The sequence below is a fragment of the Hippocampus bargibanti genome, linkage group LG01 (assembly GCF_051943395.1).
Source record: "Hippocampus bargibanti isolate YZ-2025 linkage group LG01, ASM5194339v1, whole genome shotgun sequence".
Taxonomy (NCBI): domain Eukaryota; kingdom Metazoa; phylum Chordata; class Actinopteri; order Syngnathiformes; family Syngnathidae; genus Hippocampus; species Hippocampus bargibanti.
Window position 1 is genome coordinate 33,990,185 of NC_142734.1, and position 23,420 is coordinate 34,013,604.

Here is a 23,420-nt window from a genome sequence, read left to right on the forward strand (position 1 = left end):
AGTCTGATTCGGTCTCTCTCCGATGATGCCCGTGACCTGACATTTCAAGGATGCGTCACATTAATACACCCATGGCCACACATATTAAACCCACTCCAGACTACCCCATCGATCCTCAAGAAGCATTTGCACCATAAATAACTGTAGATACCCGGTAATTGGCGATGCAACGAAGACAGATATTGCTATGTGTTAAATAGAACACTTTCAAAGTAAACCATAGGGAAAAGAAACACGTCAATGACATACACAAAGCCAAAGTCCTGTCTCAGGTCTTCATTTAAAGCAAACACAAAAGGCTGGTGGTGTAATAACCCTCAGTGGTGCTTCCTGAAGCCGTAATGTGATTTATCACGCCAGATCATGACGCGTAACGAGGACAGGTGTGGCACGACAAAACAAATACAGTGACAGATGGATGGTGGCTACCAACAGCACATACATAGATTAACCGGGACCAGGTTGACATCCTTAACAAGCATCACCAGGTAATTATGTTTAATCTGTACATTGCCCTGTGCTTCAGCACTGCTCGGCAGAACTGTGGATTTGTTGATTTTGGCACATGAATTTCATTGCAAATTTTTTGGGGAAATTAAATGATAAAATTTCAGAAAATAAATGATAAAAACATAAAATGTTGATTCAGGACATATAATTTAGATTGGTACCGTGAAACAATTTTATAAGTTACTTGGCATGAAGGATCAGTGCCCAATTAAAATTACATAGTACATGCTGTACCAAATTGAAAACAAAAGCTCCATCATCCGTTAAAGGTCAGCATTTTTTATAAGAATTGATTTTGTTAATTTCTTGTAAAAGTAATGCACTGATTTTATGAGCGAAACATGTTTGGCCTTGGTCTAAAATTAGATATTTTTTAAATTGCAGAAATTTAATAATTTGCAATGGTAGGCCACTGAGCAGTGAATTTAATTGTGAATTTGGTTTATCTCCTATGACCGCACATCAAACTTTAATTTAACTAAACATTTAATCTTTGAAAGGCCAGCAGGGTTCACCTAATTATCCCAGAAATGTCTAAAAACCCGCCAAAAATTCTGAGGACTTCAAATCAAATGACATTTAAAAAGAAACTCAAATAAACATCAGCGGGGCTTTCCCTTCGCAGTGCTAGTTTGATGTAACACCGAGCAACTATACAGCTTCAGTACCAAGGGCAAAGCGAGAGAGCCAACATGTACAGTACTTGTTTTAATAGCCACACATTCAAATAAAGCAGGTTTCATGAAGCCTTTTTGTGACCTCCGGGGCTTCACCAGAGAGAGCTGACGCAATGGCTTGTCAAAGTTGCCCATCCTTGGATCTCTGCAGGTAACCCCTCATCCTTCAAACAATGATGATGATGAAGATCATGATCATGACAGAATTAAGATGCGGCGCTGAATAGAACCAGGTTACATTGGTATTAATGATATCACCACCTCCTCGCCCTTCCCATGCAAAAGTGCATCTTCACTGCATTTTCTGAAGTACTATTATTCATATCATCCATACATTTTCTAATCTGTTTATCCTCGCAAAGTTCTTTGACATGCTGCAGCCTCTCTCAGCTGTGTTTGGGCAGCAAGCGGAGTACACCCTGAATTGGTTGCCAGCCAATCGCAGAACACACACAGAGGCACGACCATCTGCACTCATACTGACCCTTGAGACCGTTTGGACTCTAAAAGGTCTCAAACTCAAGTCCTGGAGGGCTGCTGTCTTGCATGTTTTCCAAATCATCCTGTTGCAACACAGCTGATTCAAATGATTAGATCATCAGCAAGCTCTGTGGAAGCCTGACCTTAAACCTGCTCATTTGAATCAGGTGTGTTGCAACAGGGAGACCCACGCAGGCATGGTGAAAACCTGCAAACGCCACTTCTGCACGGTGAGCATGCCGTGGTGCCTATGAATTATACAATTTTGATATATAAGGTGTGATATGGATTTACAGTGCAAATATGTGTCATAAAACAAAAAAAAAAAGTGTGTCGATGTGGAGGTAAGAACAGTAATACCATTTTTGCCAGAATTTGCTGAAATAAAACCATTGTTCTGCCACAATTAACTCATCCACTGCCAGACGTGCAAAAATGTGTCCATTCCAATGCCAGGGTTTTTGTCATTGTCACTCGAATTCCAGGACCGACAAAATATTGAGTTTTAGGACTACATAAACATTCAATGCAACCTGAGAAACTCTCTTCTTCAATCAGAAAAAAATGTTATTTCCTAAATTATGTGGGTCTGGAGTTATATGAGCTTGAAATGAGGGTGGCTGTCCAGAATACAATGCAATACATATAAATTGGTTTAAATAGCGCTTCAACAACAGCTGATGCTGGAACAAAGCGTCAACTTTGGGGAAAAAAAGGGAAATGCTGTCCACTTGTGGAATGGGAAAACATTGCCAGAGGTCTGGCCAGCGCTTTATGGGCATCCAAGCAAGAAAAAAATGAACTAATTCAGGAATGGTGCTCTACGTCATATTTTAAATTCCTGAATACATTTTTTGTATGGCAGTGAATGAGTTAAGGACATCATAAAAAATAAAACATTAGTACAAAAATGCATTTGTGAAAGGAGAATAATCGTCATACTACTGTTATCACTGAAAAATGATGTGCATCTACCGTATTAGAAGCTTTTCATTCTCATTTAGATCGCTGTACAGTATAAATGGCTTGACACGTTTAGATAATTTTCTCGTCTGAGTCTGTATCAAAATTATTTAGCAAGAAATTGTGCAAAAAGTGGATTACTTTATTTTATTTTTTACCTTGCTGATCTTTGGATGCGTGCATCGGCTGTTACCGGATGCAGCATGCATCCAGCCTCCGCCATCGACCAACTGCAGCGGGAGGTGGGAATTGAAGCCAATCGTACATTCCTGTCTCAGAGAGCATTTCTTTTCCTGGACGCACCAACCGCACTCGAACCGGGGGTCTGCCTTCAGACACATGCCGCAGCTATCCCGCAGTGCTCTGCACTTATACAGGTGCGCTGGATAAAAAAAAAAAAAACAGAAATAAAGACAAGTATGAAAGACAATGACATGATTGTTTGAAAATCGTCAAATTTTACAGTACTGTAAATCATGCTTAAATATACAATAATACGTTTCAACAGAATTCAAATTCAACAGAAACTTGCTAATTGTTGGCAAGCTATCATCTATCTATCTGGCTACTTAGCTATCGATTTAGCTCTCGAGTTATCTAGCTGGCCTGATAGCTACTTTATAGCTATCTAGCTATGTATCTGGTAGTCAATTAGGCATACATGAATTGAAACTGTCTGTCAGTTTGGAACTGAGTTGTCAATTCCATTTTGCCTCAGCGATCTAGTTAGCTTAATAGCTAGCTTGATAGCTAATTTATAGCTATCTAGCTATCTATCTGGCAGTCAATTTGGCATACATGAATTCAAACTGTCTGTCAGTTTGCAAATGAGTAGTCAAATCCATTTTGCCTCATTTGCATCAAGACTCAACTTAACTTCATTGATTAGAGTGTTGACAGATAATCAAATGCTTTGTGATTAATTCTTAATCGAAACTCGTAATCGCACACTTAATTGAATTGATTTGTCATGCCTTGTCAGTAACTCAGATTGTTCTAAGAACCCTCCCGCCCACATACATACCCTAACCCTGCTGGTTTATTAGGCAGGTCCTGGTTTATTTGAAGATGTATGGTGTTGTTGAATGATTAGTTAGCAAAGTAAGACAATACATTTTTTTTCTCCAGATAATGTATTTTAATGGCCAAGGTAAATGTATCATTTTTTGTGTATTAGTGAAATCCGTTCATTCTTCATTCAGTCATTGGAAGTAAAAATGAACACACATTTTTTCACGACTGACTGAGAAGTATCTGATGAAAGGAACTCACCATGTGGATTTGAGTGACACGCCAATCAAATGAACATTTTGTTGTGGTTAAAACAACTGTTTTAAAAGGAATAAAGTGGGTGAAAAAAATCCTTTCACTTCTCGTTGAACACTTCAAAGTAGGCTCCATTCAAACCCATCTGCTGCACCTTTGGCCTTTGCACATGCTAATCTGATTAGCGATTGTTTATCTTAAAAGTAGCATCATGCTAATTAATCTGAGGCAAATGTATGATTTAATTAACATCTTCACTTCACACTAGGGCAAAGCTGGGCAAGCGCCCATAATACTCCTCCTCAAACGGATAATACTGTAACACGGCTTGGATGTTGAAAGAGAAAGTGAGGGGATCAAGTGGCGACAGATTAATGGAAGATGGGGAGAAAACAAAAGCGGAGAAGAGAAGGAGAAGATCTTTATGAAGGACGACTGAAAAACACCCTCCTTCACATCTCAGACTTTTGTTGTGGCGATCACCCTATTGACTGAACCTTGAGTATAGGGACCAGCATAATGTCCACATTCATATTTAAATGCAGTCATGTTTCCTAAAGCATGAATTTATGGGAATGTTGTTGTGTGGCTTCAGATTTCTGACGCGAAAATCATTTAAGCAAGAGATAGATTGAGCGAGAGCAACGGCTCACCTCCAGCCGTCACCAAGACATAAAAATACAGTCTACAGAGCATGCGTATATTGTATTTTTCAATAATACTGAACCATATTTACATTTTTTTGCTTTACAAATGCAAGAGAGTGAGGCTTGTGTGAAAATTGTTGAGTCGCCCTGCTCAGATTAGGTGCAAACACAGCAATGGCTCGTCTTCACCTTCTGGTAAATTGTCAGTATTTTATCTGTGGGGTCCCAACGTTGTATAGTTGATGTCATGGATGGAAGTAAAATGACTTATTTTGATACCGGTGATAAAGATTGACAAACATTTGTATTTGTCAGCTTTAAAATGACAAGAGAAAGATATGGAACGGAAACTGCAGATTAGCATGTTTTTAGTGAAATAATGTAGACACAATTAGGTTATGACCTATAAGCAAGTCATTTGCACATTATCTGCAAGATGAACTGCCTGTCTGACTCGTCAGAAGTAGGCCAGACCGAAGGCATAGGACGCAATCTTAATACTGCTACTGCCCCCCTCTCTCATCTCCAGGGAAAGCAACAAGCGACAAGAAATATTTTTTAGTCTGAATCTGTCTGCAAATTTGAAGAAAATATCCATGTGACACACTTGAGAGCCCGACTTATGTTATCTTGTGTAATGGGACGTTAGAATTCATTAGCCTCTCCAGCGCAATATAATACACTTGAGAAAGAATTCTGAATGCATAATTGTTTTCCACTTCATGCGCAAAGAGTCATTAAATGCCATCCTCCATCCACTTTTTGGATTTTCTTTCTCACATCCTTAATTCTCATCTTCCACGTCTGTTAGTGCTATATATTCATCAAGCTGCTGTCTGTCTACAGTTCATCCTCACACATCATTTATTACACCTCTAGCAGGTTTCTTCATTTGGATATCTGTTTATCTCACATCTACCCGGTTCATTTGGTTGCGATGAATTTTTGCTCTTAAAACAATCCCAACCATTTATCTCATGTTTTTCCACCCCTTTCCGTAACTGAGAGTATGGCAGCGAGTGTGTTCACAAACTCATGGTTCACAGCCAGTTTGATTATTTTTGTGTGTGATTTTTAAGAAAAATATTTTATGATGCACTCAATGAGGCAGTAGGTACCCAAAACGAGAAAAGGGACATTGTTTAACCAAAAGATACAATTAATAGTGAAGTTAGGCACCAAAATATGGTCCACATTAACTAATTCACTGCTATTCCCGAATTGAAAAGCATGATGTGGAGCGCCATTCCCGAATTTGTTTAGGTTTTGTGTTTTTCTAGAGTGTGCCGATAAAGCGCTGGTCAGATCTCTGGCAATGTTTTTCCCTTCCATGGGGCTGAGGGGGTTATCATTTGCCTTTTGTCCATATTAGCGCTTTGTTACAGCTTCAGCTGTTGTTAAAGTGCTATATAAATAAATATCTGTGTATTGTATTGTATTTTGTATAGCCGCCCCCATTTCAAGCTCAGATAACTCCAGACCCCTATAACTTGGGAATTAAGATAAGAAAATCTAAGGTTTCTTACGCTGTATTGAATGGTTATGTAGTCCTAAAACTCAATATTCTGTGGTTATGGAATTTGAGTGAAAATGACAAAAACCCTAGCACTCGACTGGACACATTTTTGCACGCCTCGCAGTGAATGAGTTAAATTAAACCGTCTGCATAACATATGTATAGAAAAAAAAACTAATCTCCAAAATCGCAACACCACAATTATAATCTAAATCCTTAAACCTAATTTAAACCTGGTTGGGAACTCTGGGTTGGTTGAGAGCCATATCTTGCCTGTTTTAGATCCCTCCCTACGCCAATGCACCTGATTCACATGATCAGCGCATCGGAATGTTCTGTAGAAGCCTGAAATGATCATCATCAATTGAATTGGGTGTGTTGGATTAGGTAGAGCTCTGGAGGTAACCTCACCACTACAAAAAATGTATATATATATTAAAATATGAGAGTTGATGCTGTTGGTATTTTACCTTGAATGTTGGACGGATTGTCGATGACAAAGTTTCCATTCCACAGAACGGAAAGGTCAACTGGAAGGTCACTGATGTCACTGCCCTCGTAGTCATACTGATCAACAAAAGATAGACAGACAGAGATGTGTCACCTGCACAGGTGAATCCAAAAACAATTCATTTGTGATTCAGTTCTGGTTTCATGGTGGCAGAGAGATCTGCAGCATTGCTATGCAGAGACTGACCAAAATAGAAACAGTTCTAAAACACACAGACACTCACTGAGGGAAATGACAGAGGTTTTGCAGGATGGGCATCTTGAGAATGTCATGGGAATAGGAGGAAAGGGGCACAGACAACAGCAAAATGAAAGAAGGTGAGGACAAGCATCAAACAGTGGTAAACGTGTGAGAAGCGATTCACACACACTTGATAGAACCGAGCGAGAGAGAAGGGAAAAATGCGATCGGGAGGGAAAGTGTAAAGTGAAATTGGCATTTTCCATTTGCTCACTGACACACTTGATGTGGTCGACCAACACCTTTATGATGCAAACGAAGAGTGTTTCTATCTCCAGCACACCACATCTGTTTTTGTGCTCGTATCCCCTTTGTCCTCCTTATCCAGTTGGGACCCTCACCCGGGATACTCACACGAGCCGGGATGCTTTTATTAGCAATAACGCAATGTCCCTACTGGTTAAATACTTGCTAAATAAATACTGGCAGTCAGCAATGAAACAATCGTAGCCTCAGAGGCCAGGCACCCATTAAAGTTTAAGGGGTTTTCACTTGTCTTTTGTCACCAAAAACACTGGGTGGACTTGTTCTTCAGTCGGCTTGTGCATACCCCGACGGCCCGCCACATCATGCTTTATTCATACGATCACATGCTTTAAAAATGCCAACACAGTCTACACCGCAGCACCATGTCACATTGCAATCACCCACGCTTTAATCGGCTTACTGGGGGCGACTCGTGAAGAAGAAAAAGGCAGTCAAGGTACTGAAAAGCAAGTTTCTGACATGGAGATTTTGGACTCAAGCTGATGATAATTCGTGTGGATGGTCTGAACTTAATCACAATCGGCCCAAAGTGTTTATCACATCGGAAACAGTCATGATGACGGCTTGAAAAGTGTCGTGTTAGTTAACCTTGCCTACCATTTAAACTCCTTTTTGTATATTCAAGATCGATCCCGATAAAAATTGCGTGTCCCTTAAACTCCCGATCCACTTATAAAGCCCGTATTCTGCTATCGGCTATCGATCTGTCACTGAGTAGTGGTTAAGCTTTGATATAGAGTTCTGGTGTCAATTCTGTTCAAAGTCTTCTATTGTTGGGTTCCAGCGAGGAAAAAGTTGCTGTTCTGAACCCCTGATCCTCCCAAATGAGAAGCCCCCTCTGCCTGGCTCTGTGTCCTCCTTCTCCTCCCTTGAGCACCGAGAGCTGCTGGAGATGAGTAATCAAACTCATTACTGGAGCCTCTGGCCAGTGCCTGCATGTCACTGCATGTAATTAATCTACCTGAGCCAAACATACACAGTAGCGGGCCCTCCAGGGGAAAAAAGCAGAGAGGAGAAATGTGGTAAATTCAGGGGAGCTAAGCTCGGGGACTGCTACAGGGTAAATTACTGGCTAAATTACGAATTTGGCATAGAGGACTTTAAAACGATGAGGACAGCAAAAAAGGACAACGGACTGAAAGAGACCTTCCAAAAAAGTGTTGTAAAGGCAGAGGAAGTAGACTGTAGGGAGGAATGTAGTTATGGAGACGTGTGGCAAGGAGAGGGGCAAGAGAGGTTGCTTTGGGATACGCGAAAAAACATGGTGAGCAGAAAAATATTCGTCGGCCTCATTATGGTGACACTGACCCGGCACTCGTTTACTCTCCCACTTCATGAATCGTCTCTATGGATCATATGTCTCTGCATGTGACTGTGTGTGTGTGTCTATTGCATTGAGTGGGGAGAACTGCCATATTTTACCAAAAGCGGAGCAGCTGTGTGGCGAGGGAGGTGGAAACGCTGAGTTTGCGTGCAAGCCCTCAGTAATTAGTCATCTTGGCAGATACCTTGAGAGCGCTTCTCAAATACACTTCAAGTAGTCTTTTTCCTTTTGCGGGACTTTTTTTTTTTTGTTAATTTTTTTTAGCCTCTCTGATTTGACTTTTCGAGCGTCGTACGATTTTGCGATGCAATTGGAATTCTACACCAACACTCACCACTATTTCAGCTTCCGTCAAATAACGATAACATTGTACCTGTAACATCAGCGAAAACATCAGAGGGGCTAACGACCTTATAACGACAGCGTGAACAACAATTTCAGGATTGTATGTCAACTGCTCAATAAAATTATGAAAATACAATTGTTAAAATTACAGATTTTTATACACTGTGATTAGCCCCTGCAATGCAGAGGACAGACCAAATACACATTAAAAAAAGAAGACAAAACAAATGAAATGAAAACAAAACAAATGGAATGAAAACAAAATATCCTGACCCTGTTGTTTTGTGTCTACAGCATGTGACAGAGGATAAAATTCCCTCCAATCATGCACACCTGCTGCCAATGTTTTTATCGATTTAGCCATGTATGTTTGTTATACAGTAAAGTCTCGTTATATCGATATTCAAGGGAGTCCGAAAAAATATCGATATAACCAGGACTATCGATATATCCGACCCTGTTTGCATGTAATTTTCTCAGTGCGTGCATAGAAATAGTATCGATATAACCGGGACTATCGATATATCCGATATCGATATAACGAGACTTTACTGTACCTTATTCTCAAATCTGTCAGATTATTTATCTTTGTTGCTGCTCTTGTTCTTGATCTGTTCATTGTAATTTTTGCTATCTAGTAACCCATTAATCAATATTGATACTATTTTGGCATTGCTCTTTCTGTACTTATTCTGTTTTTCTGTAATTAAGCTCTTGTCATTTTGTTAACAGTATATCACTATCACCTTTGCTTTTTTACAAGTGCTTTTTGCTGATGCATTTTGTTCCGTGTTCCAGCAATTTCTCTTTATACTTTGTCAGTACGTTTTTTCTTGTTTAAAAAATACATTCCTTGTTTCTGATTTTGTTTGTGTCTATGTTTGGGGGATCCAAACACCATTCAGCTCGTCCATTAGCTGCGTCAACACGTCTGAAGACTTATTTTTGCACTCAAATGTTTGGCCACTTATAATACGTTGTCTATACCAGTAAAAATATACACTTAGTTTTCTTTACTGTGCTATCTTTTTATGATGATTTGAATGATTCTGATGAGTGCAGGACACCATAGGAACTATTGGTCTCTCTCTCTCTCTCTCTCTCTCTCTCTCTCTCTCTCTCTCTCTCTCTCTCTCTCTCTCTCTCACATACACACCTGCCGACAAAGTAGGTCTAAGTGCAATAAATCATTTTAAGCAGGTCATTGGTTGTTACTGATACCACAGTCTCCATCGGCTGTGTGATTCGGAAATGGATTGTGTGGAGGATCAGCCGGATGCGTATATACATACGTTGTTGTGCTTTGAAATATCTAAACATGATTTCGGGATCCTTAGTGTGTGTGCAGGTTGGATGTGTGAGTGCCGGAGAGCAAAGCAAGTAACGAAACAATGAAACAGGAAGATTGAATGGACAGGGGAACATTCAGTGCCAGCTAATTTTTGCAATGATTTATTGCATGTGACTCCCACAGACAAAACCTGCTGTGATATATAAACATACACACACACACCTCACCCCCCAGAGAAAACTGAACACAATGGTAACAGTGAGCCGGTGATCAATCATAACAGGTATTATATACCGTCCGTTTAGCCGGCTATAAAACAATATTTCAGTTTATTTTAGCATTTAATGGTCTCACACACCATTGGAATGAAAATGTACAAGTCTCAGAGCACATGCAGTAATTTTATTTGCATGAGTTCAGGACTAGTTTTTTTGGCATTATTATCATGAAAGCATGTAATATTACTTTGTATTTGTGTTATTGTGAAGCGGTAAGAGTGAATGGCAACATATTTTGACTTTATTCCAAAAGAGCCTAATTGCATCATGACTTGGAGTAAAAAAATGGCAGTTATGACAGGAAGAGGAAAGGAAATAAATTAGTAGAAAAACAAAATACAGGAGCAGCTGGAAAGGTGGTGAGTCACGCATTCTTCACCACTGGCTGTACCCTCTTTGTGACATGAAACAGTTCTAGATGAAAGGGGAGAGGATCAAAGCATCTTTTTCAGTGGTGGATCAGGGACGTCATGGTGGAACGTGCACGTCTGCTACAAGCCAAATGTTGAGATTTATCGAAAGAAATTGTGGTATACTGGCATTTATTCATTTCCCAATTAATGCCAGAAATTATGAACATAATCGGTGTCTACACATAAATGGATGTAATTAATCATTAATAATGACTTGAGCTATCCCCAACAAATCTTTTTTCAAATTGATTATGCTCATGATTATTCCACTATTTAGTGATTGGTGAAAAAGGGTCATCTTCATAATAATTTGAATCCTAATCATAATTATAAGGAGCACAGCGGTCGAATGGTGAGCACGTCCGCCTCACAGTTAAGCTTGTATGTTCTCCCCATGCCTGCGTAGGTTTTCTCCGGGTACTTCCTCGAACATTCCCAAACATGCATGATAGGTAAAAGCAACATTCTAAAATTGTCCTTCGGGATGACTGAGAAATCCACACTCAATGCCTTTGTTTATTTTTCCACGTTCTGTGTGTGTGTGTGTGTGTATTCAATTCAATTAACCTCGTCCATCACACTCCTCATTGCTTCATCATCTTTCGCTTCATCTCGTTGCTTCTCTGCCCCGTGTGTTTCCGTCAGCCGACAACAGCGCTGCAATTCATCATTTCATCTACGGCTTCCTTAATTGGATGCTATTACAGTCCCACTCGACGAGGAGCCTCATAAAACCACAGAGCAGAGCTCTCTCGGGGGGCGCACACACACACACCCTACCACACACACACCCATAGACACACACACGAACCCACGAATGTAAGCACAATGTAAACCCTGTGTTGATTAGATTCTTGTACTTTTTTTGTTGCATTCTGCAATCAAATCATTTCTATTCTAAACCTGTGTTACACTGAGGTAGAGTAAACAAATACAGTACTTCAATTTGGAAGATTGCGCAACATGATGTAGCAATGCAAGGCTATCACATCCCTAGAGTAATATGTAAGCGGCTTCCATTTACCATTTTCTCAACTGAGCTGCTTTTGAAATAAAGAAACCAAAACTATGAAAAGAAGAACAAACAGAGGGTAAGTGGTAACAATTATACCTTTAGGTCCTCTAGTATTGTTTTTACACACGCTCCCCAAGTTACAAACGAGATACGTTTGGAACAGTCGTTCGTAAGTTGAATTCGTTCGTAAGTTGCTTTAGTGCTATATTTTGTATGGAATGTATGTTTAAGGCTTACATAAGTATGTTTAAGCTTTATATAAGTATGTTTAAGGCTTGTATAAGTAACCTGTATTGGTTTGTACTGAAAAATAAACTTGAATAAAATATATGCTTGGGTACTGCGACAAACTGGGCAGAGGAAGCTTCACAGCGCCTCATGTCCATGTCGGTCTTAGCGGTGAAAAGAAGCACTCCACGGGAAAAAAATACAAATTCTGACTTACAGCATCTCTGTCCAAACATTTTTCGATATACCTGAAAAAAATGTGTCGCTTTTCGTAACTCGAATGTTCGTAAGTAGGGGAGCGTCTGTATCGTACATAAATAACAAACAAGTGAGCCATTTTTATCTTTAATGTTGTGCCAACATTTCAAATGCTGCTTTCTCCTTTGTTCCTTTTCAATGTGAATAAACATAAAAAGCTCAATGTCACTCAATGCAGTGGACTAAAAGCAATATTTCTTCTTTACATAAACACCAATGTTGTATTAAATCTACTCTTCCAAAATATATATATATATATAAGGGAACTGAAATAATTTTAAAGGACTTAATTGAGCTTGTTACCATCCACCACTCAAGTCAACTAGCATGTGTATGGTGACTGAGGCTGTTTAATAACAAAAATAAAACAATGAGCAAAAATCATTGACAATTGATGTATATGTGTCTAACAAACAACGACTAACATGAATTAGCTTCCAGGAAATATGAATGAATACGTTGAAAAAACAGAAGAGACCGAAATGAGTCTTGATTCTATTTGCCTGATTCATAAACCTTAACATTCATTCTATCAAGTGTGGAAATGATTCAAATTAAGAAAAAAGTAAGTGGCTGAAAATCGGGCACATGTTACTCATCGCAGCAGGGAGGAGTTGAGGGGGTGGGGTTGCCATTCGCTGGGGGAAAAGAGTCTGACAAGCGCAAGAAAAGACAGCTGCCACATTCAGAGCTGAATGTAAAGTCTCGCAATCTGGTATTCAGTGCCTTGGCCCTAATATGTCATAATTGGTGTCAAGTCTGCTTCACACCCCAATTGGAACTCACAAAATCAATTACAAACTTAAAGGGTCTGCTCCATTTGCTTGTAACCTCCGCAACTTTGACTGAAAGTGAAGATGGAGTTACACTTGTAACACTGCAAAGTGGCGAGAGAAAAAAATCAGATGACAAATGACGAAAGAGCTAGTCTTGATTAATCTCAAATGTACAGTTTAGAAGTATTTGTTTGACCAGGTTACAGAATATTCAAAGACCTATCTAACAACCGTGAAAATTTACACAGTTAAAACATCACAAAATATAGAGTGTTAATGTTAGAAAATGTGGATGACAAAAATAAAAAAGGGGGACTATCACTCCAATCCAATCCAATCCATTCAAATACCGTATTTTCTGCAGTACGAATGACCTACTGTATTTTTTTTTCCGTGCACTCCCAATTAATGGTGAAGGTTCACACTTTTTCCAGATATAAGGTGCACTGGAGTATAAGGCACACCTTCAATGAATGTAAAAAGTTTTCCAAATACCGTATAATATACAGTAAACATTTTCCAAATATAAGGCACACCAGATTATAAGGCGATACAGTAGAAGCTAGGGTTACGTATGACTTCTTCTACAGGGGGGAATGGAGTGCTTTCTCTTCAATATTACACCACATATATGGCACATCTGCTTATAAAGTGCCGGGCCATCTTTTGAAGAAAATCAAGGCTTTTGGGTGGGCCTTATACACCGGAAAATACGGTATTTTAAAACTGCTTTCAAATATCGCGGCTCACACCATTTTAAGGTGCATAGAATCAAGGCTACAATTGTGGCTGCGGTTGCGTGACTTGATGTAGGCTAAAGGAAATCCAATACAATACAGCTTTATTCATGGAGCTTTTTCGCAAGCACTGCAGCTGTAAAAAAAGTGGTTTACAGAACATTTAAACTACTACGTACAAGAATATTTATCCATATATATGGGACATCGGATTACCGGGCGGACTATCGGCTTTTTGTAAGCTCTCAGTCGCACAGGAGTGGTCCATCGATGAAAAGGTTTCTTCAGCCGTCAAAGAAGTACAGATGACGGCTGAAGAAACCTTTTCATCACTTTACAGCCAATATTAATCAGGGCAAAATTATTTGGAAACACTCTACATTAAACTGGTTGGGTTCGTGGATAATGATTTTGTTGACGTAAACAGGTGTGTGGTGCCTTACTGTGCTCTTCTGACACTGGATGCTTGTGCTGTTGAACCTCAGGGCCGGGACACTGAGCATGCTGCCTTGAATGTAAAAAATACACTCATAGTTCCTTTGTCCGGATTGCGGCTGGGGCAGGTTCTGTGCCAGGAGCGTGATTGGCCTCATAACTCCAGCAGGGATATAGATCTGAGTGGAGGGCAGGATTTGAGGACACTCCTGGAGATAAGAAAATTAAGAATAAAGAGGTTGAGATGTGACCGGAAGAGTGAGAGGAATTCTCATTGAAGGTAGATATCTGGAACGACAAAGTGTTCTGGATAAAATGTGTTAATAGTAGTGTGACATTCAAACGTGGAGCTGATATAAATATAGAGATACAAAACGTACATCACAAGGGCTTTTATATGTTTGTTAAAATAAGAACATATTTATCTGTCTGTCTGTCATCCATCCATCCATCCATCCATCCATCAGTATAAGGAATACACTTAAAGGAAATGTTATATTTTAAAAATTACACTGAATGAGATTAGACAAAAAAGACCAATATTAGTCATGAAATGTAATGAAACAAAACATTTTTTTCTCTAACATATGATATTGTATTTGTATGAAGAAAAAGTGCCAACATGGAAAGTTTTTTTTAAGAAATCCAAATGTAATGTATATGTACTCTTCATCTTTTTTTGTCCCATGCATTTCAGCATGTGAGTCAATACAAGTACAATTAGAGTACTTTGAGTACTTGCAAATTAGTCAATTATCGCTTTATCATGATCCGTATCATACACTCCTGGACAAAGATCGTAACTCAAAAGTTATTCACTGCCAGACGATGTGCAAAAAGGTATCCACTCCAGTGCCAGGGTTTTTGTCATTTTCACTCATATTACAGGACCCACATAATATTGTGTTTCAGGACTACATAAACATTCAATTCAGTGTAAGAACCTTAGAATCTCTTCTTTCATCGGACAAAGAAATTAATTCCTAAGTTATATGAGTCTGGAGTTGTATGGTTTGAAATGAGAGCGGCTGTACAAAATACAATACACTACATACATCATGACTTATATAGCGCTTTAACGACAGTTGAAGATGAAACAAAGCGCTAATATGGATAAAAGACTTCGTGGAAGGGATGAATATTGCCAGAGGTCTGACCAGCGCTTTATCGGCAACCCCCGCTGGAAAAATCAAAACTCTTTTCCGTTCTACTCAATATTGGCTGTGTTCCAACTAATTTCAAACATATTTAATCGACGTATGGCTTATTGTAACTTTCCTAAAAACGTTATTCCAGCAGATAGCTTGTATTTGATGAAGACTACATGAAAAAGAATAAAAAACAGAAAGAAGAGAACAAATCGATGTGGTAGCTGAAGTGAAGCAGATTGTCAACAAGAACGTCCGACTGTTTGTGTCTGAAGTATTCACAGGTGGTGATACAACAGTGATGGACTCCCGCGATGTCTCAAGGCTCTAATAGAAAGAAAAAAGCGACACAGCACGTGAGTGTGCGTGTGTGTGTGTGGGCACATGTGTGTATTATTGAGCGTATGTGAACAAATACATGAGCTCGATGGTGAAGTATCTAGTTTGAAGGAGCAGCTACTGTTAACGTCGAAGGAACATGTTTGTGCATCTGTTCCAATTACGACACTGGAATCCTGCATGGTAGATACACACACGTACACACAAACACACATTGATGCACAACCAAACAAAAAAAAAATGCCCACTGTTGAGGATTGTGGCGGGTGTTTCATCAGGAGCTGTGACAGGTGTCGGAGCTGAGTTTGCATCAGATCGTGGGGCACTATTACACAATGAGACACACAACAATCTCTGACTGGAGCATTCCTCATGAGAGAAGAATGCTCTGTTCTTTCTCGCCCTCTATGCGTCCCTTCCCTTCTTGCCCTCAAGTGATCTCGATGTTTTATATATATATATATATATATATATATATATATATATATATATATAAAGTCTCGTTATATCGAATATATCGATATTCCCGGTTATATCGATACTATTTCTATGCACGCACGGAGAAAATTACATGCAAACAGGGTCGGATATATCGATAGTCCTGGTTATATCGATATTTTTTCGGACTCCCTTGAATATCGATATAACGAGACTTTACTGTATATATTTTGTTTCCATGGCTGGATGGTGATGAGTCCCTTTGCCTTGCTGCACCGCAAACATTTAACTGATGAGCTATCCCATTGGTTCGGATTCGGGTTTTGACAACTGAAATGTATATTTCACAGTAGCAAAAATTATGAATGGAAGAGGAAAGGAATAAAAAGAAGTAGAAAAACAAGATACAGAAGCTACTGACATCTTGAAGTCAAAACAACAAAAAAACCAAATATATAATATCACAACGCAAATACACAGTCATTCAATCTTAAACATTTTCTGCACCCTCTTTGTTGCATGAAGCAGTTCTAGATGAAAGAGGAGAGCATCAAAACGTCCTTTTCACCAGTGGATCAGGGACGTCATGGTGAAATGTGCACATCGGTTTTGAAAGCAGACATGAAGCTCCATTGACAAAAAGAGAGTGTCTCACATCTCCTGCCCTATGTAAATCCGCTTCAATTCCAAGCCACGACAGTTCCACATATGCAAAGCGCTGATGCTCCTTTCTTCTCATCGCGGGCTCATCAATTTTGATAAACAATAATAATAAATAATGACTAGAGAAAGAAAACAGTAGCCCAAAGGTCCAGCGGTTAGCCCGTCAACCTCACAGTGCACAGGTTCAGGGTTCGATTCCAGCTCCGGCCTTCCTGTGTGGAGTTCTCCCTGTGCCTGTGTGGCTTTTCTCAGGGTACTCCGGTTTCCCCCACATTCATAAGACAAGCATAAGATGAATAGATGGAAGGAAGAATAGAAATAAACTAAAAATTAAACATTAAACAAAAATAAACAACACAAATTAAACGAATAAGTTAGCGAATAAGGCTCTTGACCTTAAAAGGCTCATGATAATATCCAGAAAATAGTTTGAGGTGATAAAGAAAACAAATATATAAATAAAAATGAACTAGTGAGACCAAAATTAAACCTGAGGGTGATCGGAATGTGAGGAGAGGTGAAGCACGGGGGAAGAAGAAGGGAAAAAAAAGCAAGGTTGGTTTCATGGGAGCAATTCACTCATTTATTAAAGTGGGAGATGAGACCTGAGGAGGGCAAGTTGGAGCGCTGTTACATGGGACTCATCCGAATCGGTTTGAGCTAAATTAATTCCCACATGGTCAAACACACACAAACACACGATCACCCCAATACACCCACTTCTATTCCACACCAGAGTTAATCTTGCCCTCTGGCACCATGAAGTGAGTTAGCGCACTCTTCGTTGTAAAACATTCGCCACAGGGCAAAACACTGACAAGTTGCGGAAGGTCAGAATTCAGTTTCGAAACCACACTGATTTTAGTGTCGCCACATAAAATGTGTTATCCATTTTAATTTTATGTTCAGCTAGTTGAAAACTTCATTTCAATCCGGTGAAATGGAGTTTTACTTTGATGCACTACATTGCTAACTTTTTGAAGACATACATTGTCAGTAGAGTTTGATGTTTATGAACCATTAGGAAAAATGCGTTTGTATGTCTTATACTGACACACCGAAAACATAAAGATCATCTGCTTGCTGTCTTTCCATCATACAATAACTTCCTATCAGCAAAAAGAGGTCCTAACCGCAATGATGTCAGAGATGAAGCAAGAACACTGATTGGCTAATGGCTATCACCCAGGAGGCCACCTTCCCGCTGCAACGTTGACACTCTGTGAGTATGATGGATGAGGATATAGCTCTGTGTGTTTGTGTGCATGCTTGCGTGTGTGTGTGTGTGGGTGTGTATGTGTTTCTGTGCATGTATCAAAGGGTCATCAGAGTGAAGAGGGTCCCCACGGATTAGCGTTACAGTCCAATGAACTGTTTCAGAAAATGGGGGACAAGACTCCATCGACCGGTTGGTTCATTTTACAAACACACACATACACACAAACACACACACGCACGCGCACACACACACACAAGTCTAGATAAAGATGAGGATGTTGCTAGGAACCACTAAAAAATGCAAATAGATGAACTGGATGACTTAACTGTAACCTATCGGAGTGAGTTGCAGGTCACGACCACGTTCTTAATAACCCTCGGTGCTTTGCAGCAGTCGTAGTGGAAAAAAATAGAATCTGGGAATCTTAACAAAGTTATTGGTTCTCGTTCATTCTAGCTCTGAGACTCACCACTGCGCATCATTCCAATAAGAAAAGTTTTCATCTCCTTTGCTCAAATGAAGAGATTCCCTTGACTGGTGTCAGGTGTAAAAGGAGGTCAGGCCCCATCGCACCAGATGAGCAGCACTTGCGTTCCATGAAAGACATTTTGAACTTTAAGAACTCTTTTGCAGAGTCTACCCACTCATGGCAAGTCCCTGACGATGGGGGAAAAGGCAGTAAAGCAGCTACGATAAAAACAAAAACAAAACATAAAACGTTGATACCATTGGCGGCTTAAAATTGCGTGCGTAATTGGAAGTCATGACCGACTGCGCCCGTTTCAACAAAGGTGACTTCCCGAACACACATCGCAAAGAAGCAACTTCATTTAAGGATCAATCAGAATGTCAAGAATGAATCATTCCTGTCTCGGCTGATACAGCCTTCTGAATTAAATGATTTCACGCTCGCCGTGAAGGAAGAAAGTAAGTCAGATAAATGACAAGGAATTATTAAGCGGTAATAGAGGAAGGGTAGCCGTGGGTAGTGGTCATGACCCTCAAGTAAGGTTTTCAACTTCTGAATGGTTAAACATGACTCCAACTCATCAACAGTTTTACAGACTCAATTAAGGATTAATGCTGTAATTTATTTATTTATTTAATAACATGGCCGTCTGATTTGTTTTGGATACTTATTTATTTTTGTGTGTTTATTTATTTGTAGTTATGTATTATGTTTGTTTATTTGTTTGTTTGTTTGTTTGCTTGCTTCTGTGTTTGTTTGTTTGCTTGTTTCACTGTTCGCTCTCTCGTTCGTTCATTCATTCATTTTTGTTTATTGTATGTATTTTTATTGACTGATTCAATTTAATTGTTTTTTTGTTTATTTATTATCTATTTGTGTTTATTTATTTGTATTTATTTATGTATAATAACAACAATAACAACAACAACAATAATAATAATAATAATACATTTAATTTATAAGCGCCTTTCAAAACTATGTATGCATGTTTGTTTGCTTGGATGTGTTTGTTTGCTTGCTTGCTTTTTTTGTACGCTCGCTGACTCGTTCATTCATTCTTTCATTTAATTATTCATTTTTATTTGTTTATTTATTTAATTAATTTATTTATTCATTTATTTATTAATTATTATTTATTTATTTGTGTATTTATTTATATATTTGTTTATTTTGCTATTCTTTGTCATATTAGTTTTGACATGTCTAGTCCTCATTTACATTGTGCAAACACATATTTTCTCTCTCAATCTGTAGCGTAATCAAAAAGTAACTCTGAAGTTTGTATGGTCAAGATTATGGGCTAGGAATTGCTCCCTGATTTCCCTTCATGCCCAGATTTTGCCCCATTTGCACCTGTTTGGTCTCTAAAAAAACCTTCACGAGATTTTGAACGATGAAATCAAGTGTGAGTGATTGGCTGAGACATCACCCCAAAGATTTTTGTGACAGCTGATTGCCCAAAGGGGATTTTTTATGGTGCAAGATGCAATCATGTTTTTTTTTTTAGTGAATCTGTAGATCGAATTTCTCCACACTCCTCCCCTTATGTCTTACTAGGGATGCTCCACCTTTCGCTTCTCATCTCATCTGTCTCCCTCCATTAAACACGACGGCGATCAGAGAAGCATCTGGAGATGCACATCTTTACGCTTTAATACACTTTGAATAATTAACGCACGCACACGCACACACACACACACACACACACACACACACACACACACACACACACACACACACACACACACACACACACACACACACACACACACACACACAGTGAGTCTACCATGGGTAGACGGACCCAGAGGGAGCAAGGAAGCTCATTCGATGCCAGCCTCAAACATGGAGGCTCTGAGCTGGGTTTGCCCGGTAATGTGTGGCAGTGTGAGTTCCAGCAGACGCATGCAATGAAAAAAAAAAAGCTTTGGAAGTAATAGACAGAAAGAGACGATGCCCGCTTCTTTCTCAGTGACACGTTGCGGTGAATGGTGGGAACGCTGGCAAAGTACACGATGAGCTGTGAAAAACAACCCCATGCGTACGATCGTACACACAAACTCACGCTTACACACTGTTAGTTGACTGCAGCCGTGAGGCGAGAGAAAAATATGAATGCCGAGCCAGCTCACTCATCACACTGATATATTCTGCAATTAACACAGAGAGCAGCACCGGCACACCTATCTTGTGTTGACCTGCTGTTCATCTGGAAAACAACAATGCCTTCTTCAGATTATCAATGAGGCCACAAGTTCAACTCCCCACGGAGCAGCTACAGTATGTAGTATAGACTGATTTGTATTCTATTTATATTATGGAAACAGGTCAGACTGGTGGGATGAATGTGCCTCGTTTACCAATGCCTGGAGTGAGGGAATAATTTATTCTTGAATTCCATGTATACACTTTTCAAAACAAAAGTGTGCATCAGCAATGTATTCGAAAACTATTAGTTGAAAGTCGAACTTCAGAGTTCTGTGAAGAAACATCAGCGTGGATGAATACAATTTTAGCAGCTGGTAGAATTTTGACCGAAGGAAGTATTGTATGAGTGTTTACATTGTAAAATGTCCTCTTATTTTTTATTCTAAAAACTATATTTTAAATATAGTGAAGTCTCGTTATATCGATATCGGTTATATCGATAGTACTGCTTGTTACGATACTATTTCTATGAACGCAAGGAGAAAATTTACATGCCGCAGGATCGGATATAACGACAGTCCGGTTATATCGATATTTTTTCCGACTCCCGAGATTATCGATATAACGATACTTTACTGTATATTTTTAACTCCTTCACTGCCATTCCCTAATTTAGTCAGTTGGGGGTGTGTGGATCAAGCTCCGGTCAGACCTCCGGCAATGTTTTCCCTCCCATGAGGGGGCAACATTTGCCTTTTGTACAGCCACCCCCATAAACTTTCGACATAAACTTTTTTTTCTGATGAAAGTATAAGGTTTCTTACGCCGCATTGAATATTTATGTAGTTCTAAAACTCAATCTATTGTTGGTCCTGCAATTTGAGTGAAAATGACAAAAACCCTGCGACTGGAGTGGACATATATTTCAGGACATGAGTTTTCGAGTGATGTTCAGCAACAGGCGGAATGTTTTTTTTTTCTTTCTGAAATGTCACAGCTGTGCATTGCAACACTAGGTAAAATATGTTTCAAAAAACACACAAATATATCTCAAGTATACGTGAGAAAAGAGATTTTTTAAAAATCTGTTGGTTGATTTATTTATTTTTCCATGAGCAGGTTCTATCATAAAGGACATTTGATTTGAGTTCCAATAACCTTTGGGGAGAACCCATATGGAAGAAAATGCTAATCGAGGGATTTATTTTTCATTTACCATCGGAGCTATTATGGAAGCATCACCCCATCCGGCCCAAGCCCACCAAGATTTTTATTTTTTCCCCTACATAATTTTTCTCTTGCGTTGACATGCCAGAATGGGAATGCAGTCATAGGAAAGAACCCCCGGGCCCGGTCGGATCCACCAGCTAAATGCTGTAGTCAGTGGAGCAAAGACAATTTGTTTGTTTCTGTGTTTGTTTGTCCGTCTGGTGTTTGCTTTCTCGCTGTTTGTGTTTATGCACATTTGTTGTTGATGGCCTGCTCGAGTGTTTCTCCAACTAGCAATTTTCTGCTTGGTCGCCTCTCATGTGCTTCGCTCTTTATCGGCTGTCACAACACTGTGGATTTATATATATTTACAGATCCAGGAAGAGACATGGAAGAATTAAATTTAAGGGGCCAAACACATTTGTGAAAATAGCAGAGTACAAGTACTAATTTCCTGTGATTTCCATAGATCCCCCTTTTTTTCTCTTCCAACTATGATTTGAAGTCAGTCTGAGCAATATCAACAAATGCTTTTGCGACTCCCAAGCTATGTTGATCAAGCTATGTCAGATTCGGAGAAAATGCTTTCTTGTTACTCATCCAGTTATGAATATAATTCAAATAGTTCTGAAGTGGAAAGCATACATGTTTGCAATCGATTAAAGAATTTATTTCGTGTCATATTCAGGCATCTGGAGAGAAATGTAGCAACCACAAGATGGCAACAAAGCTCCGTGGAAAGGGGCTGATTTTTCTCCTTGGCATTTTTGTCAGCGAATATCAAATAGTTGTTCGGTGTAACACACAACGATTCACCATCGCGTTATTTATGTGTTTTCCTTCTAATTTCGCCATCAACACAGATCAACAGGAAGTTTTCAGACCAAACAAAGTACCGCAAAATGCAGTGAGGTGATGAAAGGACTGCGACAGTATGTCCTTTCTGGCTCAGGGGCATTCCTTCAGTGACGTAGGGTGAGGACTCGTCACCAACTCAAAAACAAGACTTCCGGAATATTCAGTGCGAGTCTTAAAACGTAAAATACACTCAGTAGAAGTCATTTGAAGCCATTTTACAAATTATGGACACAACTTGTCCGGTGCCGTCGATTGTCCTTTAACTGTAAAAATGTTGCGATGGTACGACTATTCCCGTTGCCGCACGAGGATCAGTGTGTGCTTTGCCTCAAACAGGAGAACAAAAAGCATTAAATGAAATGGTTTTTTTTTTCACACAGACCAATTTGACAAGCTGCATGTATTCTCTCCTCTTTTATGTCAGGTCGTGCATAAGAATTCCGCTAACAGTGTGTAACTATGACGATCACTGTCGGTTACATGCCGCGCGCATATGCACCGAGCAAGATTCCAAGTGGCTTGGTAGCCATGGAAACATCTGCATTGAGATAAGCAAAAGGTGGCATTATAACCTCTCGCCAATTTGGCCAATCAGGCTGTCAGGCAAGGCATAGCCAACACAATGGCGAATCCGTGAAAACGGGAGAATCATTCATATGGACAGACGGTGCACGACAAATTACACATGAATTTTGCAGTTGTTGCTTTTGCCAATTGCTTGTGATTGAGGATGTGTTTTGCCTGAAGAACAG

At 39.5% G+C, this 23,420-nt stretch overlaps 1 protein-coding gene across 2 annotated transcripts in view; it reads right to left on the reverse strand.

Moving 5' to 3' along the window:
* LOC148904005 (plexin-A1-like) overlaps positions 1–23,420 on the reverse strand; it is a 162,613-nt gene that overhangs the window by 38,908 nt on the left and 100,285 nt on the right. For both annotated transcript variants that reach the window (XM_089012558.1, XM_089012549.1), the window contains exons 10-12: positions 14,186–14,386; positions 6,530–6,626; positions 2,789–3,012 (exon numbers count right to left, since the gene is read on the reverse strand). In XM_089012558.1, the coding sequence (XP_088868684.1) occupies positions 2,789–3,012; positions 6,530–6,626; positions 14,186–14,386 (522 nt within the window). The remainder of the gene's footprint in view (positions 1–2,788; positions 3,013–6,529; positions 6,627–14,185; positions 14,387–23,420) is intronic.